Source organism: Dermacentor albipictus, chromosome 6, assembly GCF_038994185.2.
Source record: "Dermacentor albipictus isolate Rhodes 1998 colony chromosome 6, USDA_Dalb.pri_finalv2, whole genome shotgun sequence".
NCBI lineage: Eukaryota > Metazoa > Arthropoda > Arachnida > Ixodida > Ixodidae > Dermacentor > Dermacentor albipictus.
Window position 1 is genome coordinate 120942090 of NC_091826.1, and position 16508 is coordinate 120958597.

Here is a 16508-nt window from a genome sequence, read left to right on the forward strand (position 1 = left end):
TCAGGTCGCCGATTGTACCAGCTGTCCGCCAACATGTCGCAGGACGAGCCAACAGGCACTTCTATTTCCACCATCTCGGCCTCTGCTACCCCAGCCTCTCCGTATTGGGTTGTCAGTGGGCACCAGCGTGATCCCCATCTGTTTGCTGCACTTCGCGGTGAAGACGTCGAGGATTGGCTGGACGACTACGACCGAGTGAGTTCGGCTAACCGTTCGGACGATGCATACAAACTACGTCACGTCGCCTTTTATCTGACAGGAGTAGCGAAGACTTGGTTTTTCAACCATGAGGTTGATTTCACGAACTGGGGCACTTTCAAACAGTAGCTCCGCCAAATTTTCGGCACATCAGCTGTTCGTTCCGCCCTCGCAAAAAAAAAAAACACTCGACACCCGCAAGCCACAACTCGGGGAATCTTATACGTCGTACATCGAGGATGTGCTTGCTCTTTGTCGACCCGTGAACACGGCCATGACCAAATCAGACAGGGTTCGCCACATCCTCAAAGGCATCGAAGCTATTGCTTTCGATGCTTTAGCCACCAAGAACCCCGCTACCGTCACTGATATCGTCGATACTTGCCAGCGCCTTGACGAACTAGAATCAATACGGTTGCAGCCAGACACCACTGCAAACACTACCGCCGACGACCCTACGTTGCGAGCAATGATACAAGCAATAATTCGAGAAGAGCTACAGTAACTTGGCTTAGTCGCAGGGCCTATGCCTTTTCATGCCTCGGCTACCAATCTGCGAGACGTTATCAAGGAGGAATTGGCATCCATGGCTGGTGCAACGTACACGGACCCTCTAACCCCTACGGCCCCACCAACGTACGCACAAGTAGCCGCAGTTAATCTAGTCATCGTTCCACTGGTGCCTCCAAAACCAACACCGGCTCACATGGCTTCCATGACTACCAACACACCTACCCAAACCAGCTATCCGCAGTGGCGTCCTCCTCGTCCCATCTGCTACTACTGCGGCTATCGTGGCCACATAACACGTTTTTGCCGCAAGCGCCAGCAAGACGAGCGTCGCGGATATGACGTATACGAACGGGATGACTTTTCGCCCGGGGCTACTTTCCAACGTCTAAGTAGCTTCCATGACCAACGCCGTCCTTATGGCCCACCTCGCGGACGCTCTCCATCGCCTACTGTAGCATCCGAGACGACTCAGACGTACCGTCCTGCGAGACGCCGCTCGCCGACACCCCTTCGCCGCTCTACGTCCCCACTGAGACCTGCTTCTCAATTCACCGAGCGTCGTCCGGAAAACTGAATTATGTAGCTTTTGGAGGAAAAGCTGCATCGAACGACAGGACAGAAATTCCTCCATCGCGTCCGTGTAATATGATATTGGTTGTAGAAGGTGTAGAAGTAGAAGCTTTGATAGACACTGGTGCTAGTGTTTTAGTCATTCACTGTGAATTGTGTGCGCGACTTCGGAAAGTTACGACCCCCTATGATGGACCTACGCTACTCGCTGCTCAAGGGGCTGCCATTCGACCTATCGCCATGTGCACAGCTCGTATTTCCATCGATGGACTTCTGCATTACGTACAATTTGCAGGGCTAAGTTCGTGTGCCCAGCAGCTCATATTGGGATGGGATTTTCTTTCTACGGCCTCCGCCTCCATCTGCTGCGCGCAACGCGTTCTCTGCATGACTGACACGACTTATTCACTTCATGCGGATGACGCACCACTTCACTTGCTTGCTGCAGAAGATTCCGCGCTGCCTCCTCGCCATCAACGTATCGTTACCATCATGTCTGACGTCACTGACTGCGGCGACATGCTCGTATTACCATCTGCGTGCTGTCTCGCAAGAGGGTAAGCCTTTGCATCAGGGCTAGTGCGGTTTGATCATGGCTCTGCACTTCTCTACATTACAAACCCAACATCCGAAAAGATTCTCATACCTAAAGGCACTACATTGGCTTGCGCCGCTGAACCGGAGTCTATATCTGTTGTTTCCTTTAAACCAGCTTCCTCTGAAGTTCCTTGTAACGGACGGGCCGCATCTCCTTCAGCTCTTGCAGCTGCCATCAGTTCCGACTTGACACCTTCGCAGTCACAACAATTGCTTGCTTTGCTCCAAAAACATGAAGCTTCGTTTGACGCGCATTCAGCTTCGTTGGGAAAGACTTCGAATACGACGCATCAGATAGAGACAGATGGTACAGCCATCGTGCGCCATAGACCATATCGCGTATCGCTAGCCGAGAGGAAAGTCATTGAGGAGTACGTCACCGACATGCTTCAACGGAACACAATACGCCCCTCTGCTAGCCCTTGGTCTTCCCCCGTTGTTTTGGTTCGAAAAAAAGACGGCTCTGTTCGATATTGTGTCGACTACCGAGCACTTAACAAGATCACACGCAAGGATGTATACCCTATGCCGCGAATAGACAATGCCTTGGATTCCCTGCAGGGTGCCGAGTACTTCTCCAGCATCGATCTGCGCTCCGGCTGCTGGTAGATACCTATGCATGAGGTCGATAAAGAGAAAACAGCGCTTTCAACACCAGATGGGCTCTACGAGTCTAATGTCATGCCATTCGGCCTCTGCATTGAGCCCACAACGTTCGAGCGCATGATTGACACCGTTCTTCATGGCCTGAAGTGGAAGACTTGCTTGTGCTACCTGGACAACATTGTTGTTTTGTCGTCAACCTTTTCTCAGCACCTGCAACGTCTGGATGAAGTTCTCACGTGCCTTGCCAACGCTGGACTTCAGCTAAACACCAAGAAATGCCATTTTCCAAGCAAGACGATCAAGGTACTAGGACACATTCTAAGCAAACATGGCATTCGTCCAGACCCTGACAAGGTTTCGGCAGTTCAGCACTTCCCTGGTTCCGAAAACACCAAAAATTTGCGCAGTTTCTTAGGCCTCCCTTCCTATTTTCGGTGATTCATACAAGGCTTCGCCTCAATAGCGTCACCTCTGCACAATCTACTCGGTTCTAATGTTCCCTTTGTGTGGTCTCCCGAATGTGAATCTGTGTTCGCTCATCTGAAGAGCGCTCTCACATCTGAATCAGTACTACGCCCTTTTGATGAAGCTGCTCCTACCCTCTTGCATACGGATGCTAGTAGCAACGGCATTGGTGACATTCTCCTACAGCGAGATGACACTTTAGGTGAGAGGGTCGTCGCATGCGCAAGTCGTGTTACAAACGCCGACAAGAATTACACCATCACGGAGCAGGAATGCCTAGCTATCATTTGGTCTGTGCAGAGAGAGAGAGCGTAAACTTTAATTTCAAATCAGCAAGATTTGAGTCCGGCGTCTTTTAGTGGGTCTGGGCACCCGCCGCGGACGCGGTTCCGAGACCTTGTCTCGAAGCGGCTTCCTCGGCTCGCTGGACGGCCCAGAGTTGTTCTGTCAGGTCAGAGCTGAGCAGTGCGGTCATCCAGCGTGACTGGTCTTCCGGTCATCCAGCGTGACTTCATGGCCACCATTTTACGATCGTTACAGGCCATCATGCATTATGCTGGCTTTCAACGCTGAAGAACTTGTCTGGACAACTTGGTCGGTGGATTCTTCGTCTTCAAGAATACGACTTTACTATTACCTACAAGTGCGGAAAAAAACACCAAGATGCAGACGCGCTTTCTCGCTGTCCGCTTCCTACGACACCATGCAATGGGCCTCAAACTATCATCCGTGACAAGCTTTCGCACGATCCCTCCTCACATGCTTTCTTGTTGGCACTGTCGACGAGATGCCTCCACACGACAACAAATCCTTCCAGTCTCATCAACTTGCCGACTCTTACTGCCGGCGCATCATAGACCACCTTCAAGGAACTTCGCGCCCGCCTAACGCCCGCCTTCGTCGACAGCTGACGCAATTTAAGATTGACAACAGCGTCCTATACCGTCATGTCTATCACCCTGACGGTCAACGCTGGGTTCCTGTCCTGCCACGCTCTCTACGTGCTCATGTGCTGCAGGCTTCTCACGACATGACTGCTGGTCAACTTGGTTTCCAGAAAACCTATGACCGCATCAAAGGTCGCTTCTACTGGCCTGTATTGTCTGCCAGTGTAGGGAGGTATGTCACTTCCTGCGCCCTGTGTCAGCGTCGAAAGCTCCCTACATGCGCTCCAAACGGACAACTGCAACCGGTTCCTTGTCCGCCTCAACCATTTGAGGTCGTTGGCATTGACCTGTATGGTCCTCTTCCTGTGACTCTCACCGGTAAACGATGAATTGTGACAGCCGTTGATCACTTGACATGCTACACCGAAACAACTTGTGTGAGTTCTGCTTCAGCCTCTGAAGTGGCTGCATTCATACTTCAATCCTTAATACTGCGTCACGGTGCTTCTCGCGTCCTTCTCAGCGGCCATGGAAAAGATTCCTCCCGCAACTACTAGACGTAGTACTCAGAGCCTCCGGAACCAGCCACAAGACTACCTCCAGTTACCATCCGCAAACCAACGGCCTCACAGAGCGATTTCATCGCACGCTGTCAGACATGCTAGCCATGTACGTCGAATCGGATCACAGAAACTGGGACGGTATTTTGCCATCAGTGACTTTTGCATATAATTCCGCCGTTGAACGCACGACTGGTTACTCGCCATTCCACCTTGTCTATGGTCGTTCGCCCTCTTCCTGTCTTGACGTCTCTTTCTTCGCGCCAACTGTCCATCAGTGTCCATCCTCTTGTGAAGAATATGTGCCCGCATTCTGCGTTGTCGCCAGCTCGCCCGCATCAACACCGAAGCACGGCAGCAGGACCGCAAGCAGCATTACGACGCCTCTCATCGCGTCGTGTGCTTCCGTCCTGGCGAGGAAGTGCTTCTCTGGACACCAGTTCGTACTCCTGGCTTGTGTGACAAATTTCAGCTTCTGTTCATCGGCCCCTACATAGTCTTGGAGCAGACTTCTCCGGTTAACTATCGCGTGCTACCAGTTATTGTTCCAAATGACCGCTGCTGCCGCGCCGCTGAGGTTGTCCACGTTTCCCGTATGAAGCCTTTCACGAGGCGTTTGCCGCCCCTTTGAATTGCGGCCAACATGGCCGCTCTCATACGAGGGGGCATTAGTGTGGGAATTTATAAGCTATTCTTTGTCATCTGTACATGATCATCATCACGTACGGTTCATATAGGGTTCTCCTTCATCATCGCTTCTGGGGCTAGCTCTCGAGTGTGATCCGTGCTGTGGGCGTGGTCGGTTCGCCGCATCTTTGACGCGGAATAAACGTCGTGACAACTGCGGCATCACAATATGCATATTACTGCACATTATTCTCAAACCTCTCGAATATTATTCGAAATTCAATTCTTTTGAATTTGCTTCTGGCACTGTTCGATTCTTATTCAATTCGGTCTCAAGAAGTGCTAATCACGTACTCCTACACGTGAGCCGTCTTTCACAGCAGGTTGCTAACGTGAAGCGGTCGACAGTAATATTTCCGAATATTATTTCATTCTAGAATAGCTGAAGCGGAGTAAGTGTTCTTCATTTTCTCCACCAAAGTTAAATGCTATAGATTTTGAACGGAGTGTAGGTGCAGGTACGCAAGTGTTTGATAGCTGTATTGGTACTGCTGTCATGTACATGAGGCTGGATATCGTTACGCTATGCTTTACGTACAAATATTACAAATCTGCACCCAACGCTTGCATCAGTGAGATCTATTGTGAAAAAGATTTGAACCAAATTGCTTTTCTGTCCATTGATTTTTTCCTTTTTTATTTCAGATGTGTGGGATGACGTCAGGAGAAAGAGTAGGTCGCCTGTCTTCGAGGCTTGAATGCAAGAACTTTGTTTAGAAAGCATGCTTCTCAGTAATACCATAATAAGCATATATATATATTTCGAAAGCTCCTAACAGTGTCTAGTGCGTGGGTGTCGACAGTTATGCAATAAACGTATTTTTTCCTTTTTTTCTTTTTACGAATAATTTCTTGGGAGTGGTCAGCAATATACAATTCGGCTTGCACGCTATTTAGCCTCGCTTACACTATGTGTTTTCGCACTAGCAATGTGTATAGCATTGCAGTTTTGCTGTTGTTGTTGATGTTGATGATGTTGTTGTTCAGGCAATGAAAACGTGTTCGTGAGCATTAGCAGAGAGAACTTAGTTGCTGAAGGGTTGGGAGGAACTCATTATGTTGATGCTGTATAAAACAGCGTATTGTTGCAGTGCAGTTCTGGCAGATGCACTGTGTCCTCTAGTGAGCTACTTTGTTGCCACAGTGCTGGCATATATTCGGCACACTATAGGCTCGCAGCAAATTCCGCACGAATTACGTGTTTGTTGATGAGAAATTTGTTTCGAACCTTTCACGTAGATTCGAAAGCTGCAACTCGCGCCGAACAATCAAGACGTCAGCATCGCTGAGATCCGCTGAAGCACGCAAAACGGTGTAGATGCATTTTATCGGTGGCAGAAGCCACCCCTACGCTTCCTTTTTCTACGATGGAGTATTTGTACGATGACCACACATTTCTGTGAGGACAGTGAAGCGTCTCACGACTTGTCGCACACATACAGTACACAGGAAGTGCAGGCTCTTTCCACCGCGCTGCCGTGGCCGCCGCCATGTTTGATCATGAGGTGATCCGTTCATGGCTTACCTCAGTCTGTTTACAAACGCAGCACACGACGCCGGTGCGGCACAGGAAGTCACTGGTTCGGCATTTGTAGCCGTAAATGGCTGCGCGAATAGTGCGAAACTTTGGCCATGGTTTAAGCAAGTGCTTCAACGTCTCATATCCATTTTTCGGAGCTCATTGCGCCTTGTTCAGATGCTATGAGCACTGCTGCGTGGTGCATGTGCGAGCAGAAATAGTTACCAGTTATTTTCGAATACAGAGTACGCGTGGTGTAAAATTTACCTGAATAATCAGTGGATTGTAATTAGTGTTATATATTGCCCGCCCGTCTCTTACTTTGATGTCCGTTATGCTGTGGGAAATTTCATGTGCCAGGCTGACATTGCTTCATCAAGATTTATCTGCATGTGTTATTTCAAAGCACCTGGCATCAATTGGCCATCACGAAGTGCAACAGGCCGTGACGCAGCAATTCGTGATTACTTAATAAATATCTCCTTTTCCGTTTGGCTCACTCAAGTTATTTCTAGTGCAATTAGGTCGAATTTCATCCTCCACTATGTTTCTTTAGGTGCTGATCTACCGAAAAAGGATTTCTCTTGCTAGTTATTGAGGGACTATAAAGGCGTTTTGTTATGATTTTGATACCCAACTTCCAAATCACTCTATACATTTAATAGTTTCCCTGCCTTTACTCGTGCGGATGACAGTTCCATTACTGATCCCTCAGCTGATCCTTTCGATATGTTTTACACTCTCTCAGACAGACAGGATATAAATTGTCATGTTAATCACTTTGAGGATCTTGTCAAGTCATGTATCTAAAATTTTGTACCCGTTAATATTAGGAAGAGTAAAGCTAACCTTCCTTGGATCCATCGCGACAGCTTGCATTTATCTCGTCGTATCCGTAGACTTAAACGTTCTAAACAAACTAACGATCCCATATTCCTTGAAAGATGTCGCAAGGCAAAGAATTAACTTAATTTTCAGCCGCAAACGGCCAAACATTTCGCTTTTCGGGTTGAATTGCCTGGTCTGGTAAGAACTAACTCCTGCAGATACTGATCTTTTATTTTACCTAATGATGCTTCACCCACTTGATTCAAAATTTATAAAGACGTCATCGGTGATCCGTCAGTAACATCAGGTGCTTTCAACAGGTATTTTCAGTCCATGTTTGTTTCTCATAATAATTTCATTCCTTCTTTCACCAATATAGTTTGTTCTGAGGCAATCAGTGACATAAACAACGGTGGTATTTAACCTTATAATAAAGTTGGATACACAATCCACCCTTAGTTCGATATCCCTTGTGGTCATCAAGTTATCTGAAGGTGATATTCAACAAGTATTAATCATCTGTCACTGCTCCTTCCTCACGGAAGTTAAGCAGTCTTTGTCGAATTACAGGCCGATTTCATTAACATCATAGGCATGCCAAATGTCAGGACGTGTGATGCATAAACACATCGGGTTTTTTTTCTGGAAGCAGATAATACACTATCTAACAAACATCATGGATGTAGGTGCGGTTTTATTACAACACAGTTGACTTTACGCATGACACTTTCGTTAAATTTGCTGTTGGAAAGTAAGTTGACACTATATTTATAGACCCCTAGAAAGCATAGACCCCTAGGAAGCTCCGGACAGGCCGCCATTGGGATCTGAACCTGGCAACGTTTAACGTTAGAACGCTATCTAGCGAGGTGAATCTAGCAGTGTTATTGGAGGAATTAGAGGGTAGTAAATGGTGTATAATAGGGCTCAGTGAGGTTAGGAGGACAAAAGAAGCATATACAGTGCTAAAAAGCGGGCATGTACTGTGTTACCGGGGCTTAGCGGAGAGACGAGAACTAGGAGTCGGATTCCTGATTAATAAGGAAATAGCTGGTAACATACAGGAATTCTGTAGCATTAACGAGAGGGTGCCAGGTCTTGTTGTGAAACTTAATAAGAGGTACAAATTGAAGGTGGTACAAGTCTATGCCCCTACATGCAGTCATGATGACCAGGAAGTCGAAAGCTTTTATGAAGACGTGGAATCGGCGATGGGTAAAGTCAAAACAAAATACACTATACTGATGGGCGACTTCAATGCCAGGGTAGGCAAGAAGCAGGCTGGAGACAAGTCCGTGGGGGAATATGGCATAAGCTCTAGGAATAGCAGATGAGAATTATTAGTAGAGTTTGCAGAACAGAAAGCGGGTTCCGCAAGCGGGTTAGTCGAAAGTGGACGTGGGGGAGCCCGAATGGTGAGACTAGAAAAAAAAACAACTTCACACTCTGCGCGAACCCTGGCATCATACAAGATGTACACCTGCTCGGCAAGGTACGCTGCAGTGACCATAGGATGGTAAGAACTCGAATTAGCCTAGACTTGAGGAGGTAATGGAAGAAACTGGTACACAAGAAGCCAATGAATGAGTTAGCGGTAAGAGGAAAACTAGAGGAATTCCGGATCAAGCTACAGAACAGGTATTCGGCTTGAACTCAGGAAGAGGACCTTAGTGTTGAAGCAATGAACGACTATCTCATGGGCATCAGTGAGGAGTGCGCAATAGAAGTCGGTGGTAACGCCATTAGACAGGAAACCAGTAAGCTATCGCAGGAGACGAAAGATCTGATCAAGAAACGCCAATGTATGAAAGCCTCTAACCCTACAGCTAGAATAGTACTGGCAGAAAGTTAATCAACAAGCGTAAGACAGCGGACATCAGGAACTATATTAGGGATAGAATTGAACAGGCTCTCAGGAACGGAGGAAGCCTAAAACTAGTGAAGAAGAAACTAGGAATAGGCAAGAATAAGATGTGTGCGTTAAGAGACAAAGCCGGCAATATCGTTACTAATATGGATGAGATAGTTCAAGTGGCTGAGGAGTTCTATAGAGATTTACACAGTACCAGTGGCACCCACGAAGATAGTGGAAGAGAGAATAGCCTAGAGGAATTCGAAATCCCACAGGTAACGCCAGAAGAAGTAAAGAAAGCCTTAGGAGCTATGCAAAGGGTGAAGGCAGCTGGGGAGGATCAGGTAACAGCAGATTTGTTGATGGATGGTTGTCAGATTGTTCTAGATAAACTGGCCACCCTGTATCCGCGATGCCTCATAACCTCGAGCGTACCGGAATCTTGGAAGAACGTTAACATAATCCTAATTCATAAGAAAGGGGACGCCAAAGACTTGAAAAATTATAGACCGATCAGCTTACTGTCCGTTACCTACAAAGTATTTACTAAGGTAATCGCAAATAGAATCAGGAACACCTTAGACTTCTGTCAACCAAAGGACCAGGCAGGATTCCGTAAAGGCTACTCAACAATAGACTATATTCACACTATCAATCAAGTGACAGAGAAATGTGCAGAATATAACCAACCCTTATATATAGCTTTCATTGATTACGAGAAAGCGTTTGATTCAGTCTTAACCTCAGCAGTCATGGAGGCATTACGGAATCAGGGTGTTGATGAGCCATATGTAAAAATACTGGAAGATATCTATAGCGGCTCCACCGCCACCGTAGTCCTCCACAAAGAAAGCAACAAACTTCCTATAAAGAAAGGCGTCAGACAGGGAGATACGATCTCTCCAATGCTATTCACAGCTTCTTTACAGGAGGTATTCAGAGGCCTGGAGTGGGAAGAATTGGGGATAAAAGTTGATGGAGAATACCTTAGCAACTGGCGATTCGCTGATGATATTGCCTTGCTTAGTAACTCAGGAGACCAATTGCAATGCATGCTTACTGACCTGGAGAGGCAAAGCAGAAGGGTGGGTCTGAAAACTAATCTGCAGAAAACTAAAGTATTGTTTAACAGTCTCGGAAGAGAACAGCAGTTTACGATAGGTAGCGAAGCACTGGAAGTGGTAAGGGAATACATCTACTCAGTACAGGTAGTGACCACGGATCCGGATCATAAGACTGAAATAACCAGAAGAATAAGAATGGGCTGGGGTGCGGTTGGCAGGCATTCTCAAATCATGAACAGCAGGTTGCCACTATCCCTCAAAAGGAAAGTGTATAACAGCTGTGTGTTACCAGTACTCACATATGGGGCAGAAACCTGGAGGCTTACGAAAAGGGTTCTGCTGAAATTGAGGACGACGCAACGAGCTATGGAAAGAAAAATGATGGGTGTAACGTTAAGGGATAAGAAAAGAGCAGATTGGGTGAGGCAACAAACGCGGGTAAACGACATCTTAGTTGAAATCAAGAAAAAGAAATGGGTATGAGCCGGACATCTAATGAGGAGGGAAGATAACCGATGGTCACTAAGGGTTACGGACTGGATTCCTAGGGAAAGGAAGCGTAGCAGGGGGCGGCAGAAATTTAGGTGGGCGGATGACATTAAGACGTTTGCAGGGACAACATGGCCACAATTAGTGCATGACCGGGGTAGTTGGAGAAATATGGGAGAGGCCTTTGCCCTGCAGTGGGCGTAACTAGGCTGATGATGATGGTGATGCTGAGAAAGCATTTGGCACAGTATTACACTCTAAACTTGTTGCTAAACTTACCGCTCTACAGAATAATCTTCAACGAGTTAACTACATCTCAAGATTTCTTTCACTTCGCTCCCAGTTCGTCTCTTACTGCTTGACTGACTCTACTGCTACAGGCATGACATTTGGAGCGCACTAAGGCTCCGTTCTTGGGCCACCTGCTTTTCCTAATTTACATGAGTGATTTACCTGTTATTATCTCTTCTAACATTGGTGTCTATGCCGATGACAATGTTTTATTTGGAATAATTAACTGTTCTAATGAGCATTGGCCCTCCAGGAGGCATTTGCTGGGCTTTTTCGTTGGTGCAACACCTGGCTATTCAGTATTCATTTTGATAAAGCCATATTGATGCCCCCTGGTAAACAATCTTATTATTATTCTTATTGCTCCTTCAAGAACTCTGCTGCAACTAGGTTATCTGAATATAAGTATCTCGGTGTCATATTTATGTAAAACATGTCATGGTCTAATAAACGTGATGAAAGGGGGTTAACTGAGGGGCCCGATCTTTATTATCCATATCACCAGAAGTCAACAAACACTGATACCTAGGACCACATCGGGGAATTACTTATGCCTAAAAAAATAAAGAACGAATAAATTAATGGAAATGAAAGTGGATGAAAAAACAACGTCTCAGGTGGGGAACGATGCGAATGTTGTGCGATCGTTCCCCACTTGCGGCAAGTTGCTTTTTCATCCACTTTCATTTCCATTAATATATCGTTTCTTTATTAAAGCACAAGTAATTTCTTGGATGTGGTACGTGGTGTCTGTGTTTGTTGGCTTCTTATGATATGTTGTGGTCTAAGCACATCAACATATGTAACAACGCACCTTAAAAATTTGGTCACCTCTGTTGTAAGCTATCCAACTCTACAAAAGATACCACGCTACTATTAAGTAAGTCGACAATTCGTCCTGTCCTTGACTACGCATCTGTCGTTTGGAACCCTTATAAAGCGGTGTGAGATTAAGAGGCTAGAAGGAAAAAGAATGCTGTAAGATATATGTGTCAAAGTTACGAGCGCGAATTTTCACTTTCTTCCACACTTCGCTCTATTCACGTTGCCGCATAGCACCATTAGATTTCTTGCGCAGTATCGCCAATTCTTCCGTTGAACTTTCAAAAAACAACTATAATAACCTCACGCCAGAGTTCTCGGCGAGACGACATCACATGTTAAACGTGATGTGCTACTTTGCAGGCACTAATATGTTTAAATTCAGTTATTGACAGCTAGATGTCAGATAAATTCAACCCGAAATTTATCTGACATCGAATAAGAATGGTCCCAGCACATCACCCTCATGGTTGTATCGTATCTTTATCTTTATAGTTTCCCTCTCTTAACCCACTCCAGCTATAGCGCTTATTGCGCTGCAGTATGTACATATAGATAGATAGATAGATAGATAGATAGATAGATAGATAGATAGATAGATAGATAGATAGATAGATAGATAGATAGATAGATAGATAGATAGATAGATAGATAGATAGATAGATAGATAGATAGATAGATAGATAGATAGATAGATAGATAGATAGATAGATAGATAGATAGATAGATAGATAGATAGATAGATAGATAGATAGATAGATAGATAGATAGATAGATAGATAGATAGATAGATAGATAGATAGATAGATAGATAGATAGATAGATAAATAAATAAATAAATAAATAAATAAATAAATAAATAAATAAATAAATAAATAATAGGAAAGAGAGAAGCAAAGCTCTAAATGGCTTCATTGGTTCTTGCCTCTCTGGGGAAGAAACATACGTACTCCTTCCTGTATTTTGTTTCTGTGGTTGACAAACAGGTTAGTGTAGTTCACATTGATATCCAAGTCAGAAAGAATAGTTAAAATAACTATTATCAGACAAACACAAAAGCAAGCCGCTTGACGCTTTCTACTAAACTCCTGGCTCTCCGCTCCAATTTCCCACTGTTATAACATTTCCACATGGACGTTACTTTAATACACGGTTTACCAGCACTACCTAGCCAGTTTCATTCGCAATAAATACAAAGTGGGCTCTCGTTGGCGGTGACGCCACACAATTTTTTAAGTCTATTTCAACTAAATGGTGTCACCTTTCGCGGCAACGGCGAAAGCACGGTTTTCACTGTGTTTAGCTGATTATTTTAGGCACGCATTGCAACTTGCGAGTTGTAGCCAGTGGGTTCGTAATACAAATTCTGAAGGCTGCACCGGTTTCGAGATATTAATTACCAAAATCTGCGACCAATTTGCTTCTTCAGTTATTGTGATTCTGTGCACGAAACAGCATTGTGTTAAACAGCTTAGAGGAGCTACAGCATTTTTACCGCAAATTTTACAGCTCTTACCTCGAAAGCGGTGCTAGCCTCAGAATTAGTTGCAAGTATATATTTCTTGCGAGCTCACCGGCTACAACTTGTGATATTCCATACATGCCGTAAAGCAATCAATTACAGCCTAATTAGTAAAATATTGGCAATTAGTCAATTGTGCATTTTGGTTTATTCTGCAAGTAATCTCCACCTATTCCAGCAATCCATTTGAAAACGATAAAAATGTGGAACCGCAAGAGGCTTTTTAATTATTTGTCAAAAACACATGGGGCGTGTGTATGTGGGGGGGGGGGGGGGGCGTGTGTGTGTGTGTGTGTGTGTGTGCGCGTCCGCGAGCCTTTCAGAACGAATGAATACAGCTAACCAATCGTTGACTGAAGTGAACGTCCATCCCTTCGGACAATCTTCTTGTCCGCCGGTGCGTTGTTTATATACAAGACGTACGTTTAACCATGGATCGCCTGCCTGTGGCGCGTTACTTGGTCATAACGTGCGAGGAGTGTTACGTGCACAGTCTGTGATGGTGCGATCAGCGGTGCTTGTTTCATGTGCATGTGGCGGTGGTTCTCCCGTGCAATTGAGATCGTTGCACGAATGCCAGCATGTGACAGCACTTAAGCAGTGAGCGATCGCTCGTAGCATGTACATTAGAACCTGACAGGTAAACATGCAGCAACTAGGAAATCAACGCCTGGACGTGTCTTCTGGTCGGAACATAACTTCAATATAATGGATGAGGGGGACAGAACGAGACTGTATTGATGTTGCCAAATCGGTTGACATTTCGGCTTCTACATGCAATACACCATCGGTGTAGTGCAAGCCGTCTCTGGACGGCGAAATGTCAAACGCTTTGTCAGCACCAATTAAAGTGTCGTCGCTCCAGCAACGCTTTGTCAGCACCACTCTGAAACAGTTCTGGCCGGCATATATGTTCGGCCTGAACGGCATCATCAACGCAAATGTTAACTTTTTCTTCTCACAGCGCTAATAGGGCACATTCTATGGCAACTTCCTACGCAGTCAGGCATCTTCTTGGCGATCCCGAGCAAATGGAACTGGCCCAAAAGGAGAGAACGAATGCTACGACTACGACTGGTCAGTTTGCAGCGCGGCTCTGCTTTTCTCTCTCTTTCTCTTTTTCCAAGGGAAAGGGGGAGGCACTCTCACTGTGATTGCGTTTCTACGCGTGGCACTATTTTGCCAATGGTGGGTCCTCAGAATTCATTTGAGTGCTGCATTGAGTCGGAAGGTCGCTCATAACCTATAATTTTGCGCATATTATGATACCGCTGCGCGCACCCAAGCGAGGACACAAGGTAAAGGTAACACACGATCGCGGACTCGAAAGACTGGGTATATATATATATATATATATATATATATATATATATATATATATATATATATATATATATATATATCCAGGCTAACTAAAAAGAAACCGAGCAAACGTCGCCGTCATACGGCAAGACGCATTCGGATACGTCAAAGTGCGCAAGGTGAACGACAGGAAAGAATGCTTACGTACTATTCGACAAGTCCCACTAGGAAGTTCTTGCAGTAATTTTTTCCCTGTTCCTTATTATTTCAACATCTCTATTTTTAATGACGCAACAGCTAGTTTCCTCTACGCCTTCATTGGCTACGTCGTCTGCTTGTTCCATTTCGTATGTGCAGCCGTGTGTAATCTGAGCTGCAACACAATGGCCACGTTCAAGACCGCCCAAAGACTGCACGGCGGTGCCGACATACACAAAGCGGGTACAATAAATGCCAGTAATTCATCTGAGGGTTCTCAAATTATTCGTGCCGCCAAGCCATCTTGGGGCCTTTTCGAACACGAGCACCCTGTTGCAGCTCGTATTGCACGCGAGTGTACATAGTCTCCCGCAAAGAACACTGAAGTGATAACTGCCGTTCGTTTCCGCGTGCGTATAGGTGGTGTCAGTATAGGTATAGGTGGCAGTATAGGTGTTAGTGTAGCTGGTGTCTATAAGGCGGCGTTCGTGATGTTTCCGGCTCTTGAACCGCTAGCGCATGCAGCCAGCAAAAGCATAGCTTTCGAGATCTGGTTCCACCGTTCCAGAAAGAGTCATCACTTTGGCGTGTATTTAGACACCACCTGTTGCTGATCCCCCAGTAGCGAAATTATGGGCAGTATACACTAGGTTCACGTCTCTGTCGCTGACGGGCGTCCACAGTAGCGCAACTGTTTCGATCTCCGAAAATTTGGTATCGGTTTTGGGTGGAAGGTGACCGAATTCATCGCGCTGCTAGAATCGCAGGTGTAACCATATGTCATGAAACCGGCGATAAACTCGTCACGTGGTGGCTTTCAAGTTTGGCAAAACGATTCAATCATGCGATTTTTTGGGTAGAACATTTGAATCTTTAATTTTCATAATTACTTATCTAATTACTACCTCAAGTAAATATAGTATGTCTTAATCTGCGGTAAAAACAGTCCCAAGGAATCGCTTACTTATCGCGTGTACTTCATGTTCATAATATTTTGAACATAGCTTCTCAAACACCCTAGCGTTCCTTTTAAGGCACAGTGAGGTTCCCTACCTAAATGCTTCCATACTTTCTTTCCGTTTTATTTCAGAAATTACAACGATACCTCTGTTCAACGCTTCAGATAGCGCGTCTTCTGGCCCATCCTCGCCCCCAGCGAAGGAGACAACTGGCGGGCGATGAGCGGCGCCGCAGCAGCGTGCGCTTCGTGTAGAAGTATCCTTTATTTGTGTAAATCGACTGTTATTGCGAATTGTCTTACATCTGCGTGCATGTTCTTCTATAAACCATGAAGCGTGAATTAGTAAATTTGGTACAGGGGTTCTTTTTATGTAGGCAGAAAGGCTGCGTTGCTCCCATGGGCTTGGCTGCGTGCCTGCGTGCGTGCGTAGTCACGACACCCAACCGTGCTTTGATTGGTTTTAAGCCTACCCGTCTCTATCAACTGTGGAAATGCTAATTTAACCACCACATTGACATTTTAAAAATGCTTTGTTCGCTTCTCTGACTCTGTCTGCATGTTTATTCGGCTTGTCTTG

At 45.6% G+C, this 16508-nt stretch overlaps 1 protein-coding gene across 3 annotated transcripts in view; it reads left to right on the forward strand.

Moving 5' to 3' along the window:
- The window catches only part of LOC135913775 (micronuclear linker histone polyprotein-like), a 39869-nt gene extending 23652 nt beyond the window's left edge, over window positions 1-16217 (forward strand). The window contains exons 6-8 of one of the 3 annotated variants that reach the window (XM_070521078.1): window positions 5729-5755; window positions 14473-14547; window positions 16061-16217. In XM_070521078.1, coding sequence (XP_070377179.1) covers window positions 5729-5755; window positions 14473-14547; window positions 16061-16152 — 194 coding nt within the window. In that variant the 3' untranslated portion in view covers window positions 16153-16217. Of the gene's footprint in view, window positions 1-5728; window positions 5918-14472; window positions 14548-16060 lie in introns of those variants that run through there. The other 2 variants (XM_065446419.1, XM_070521079.1) reach the window with 2 other exon arrangements.
- Window positions 16218-16508: the final 291 nt, after the last annotated feature.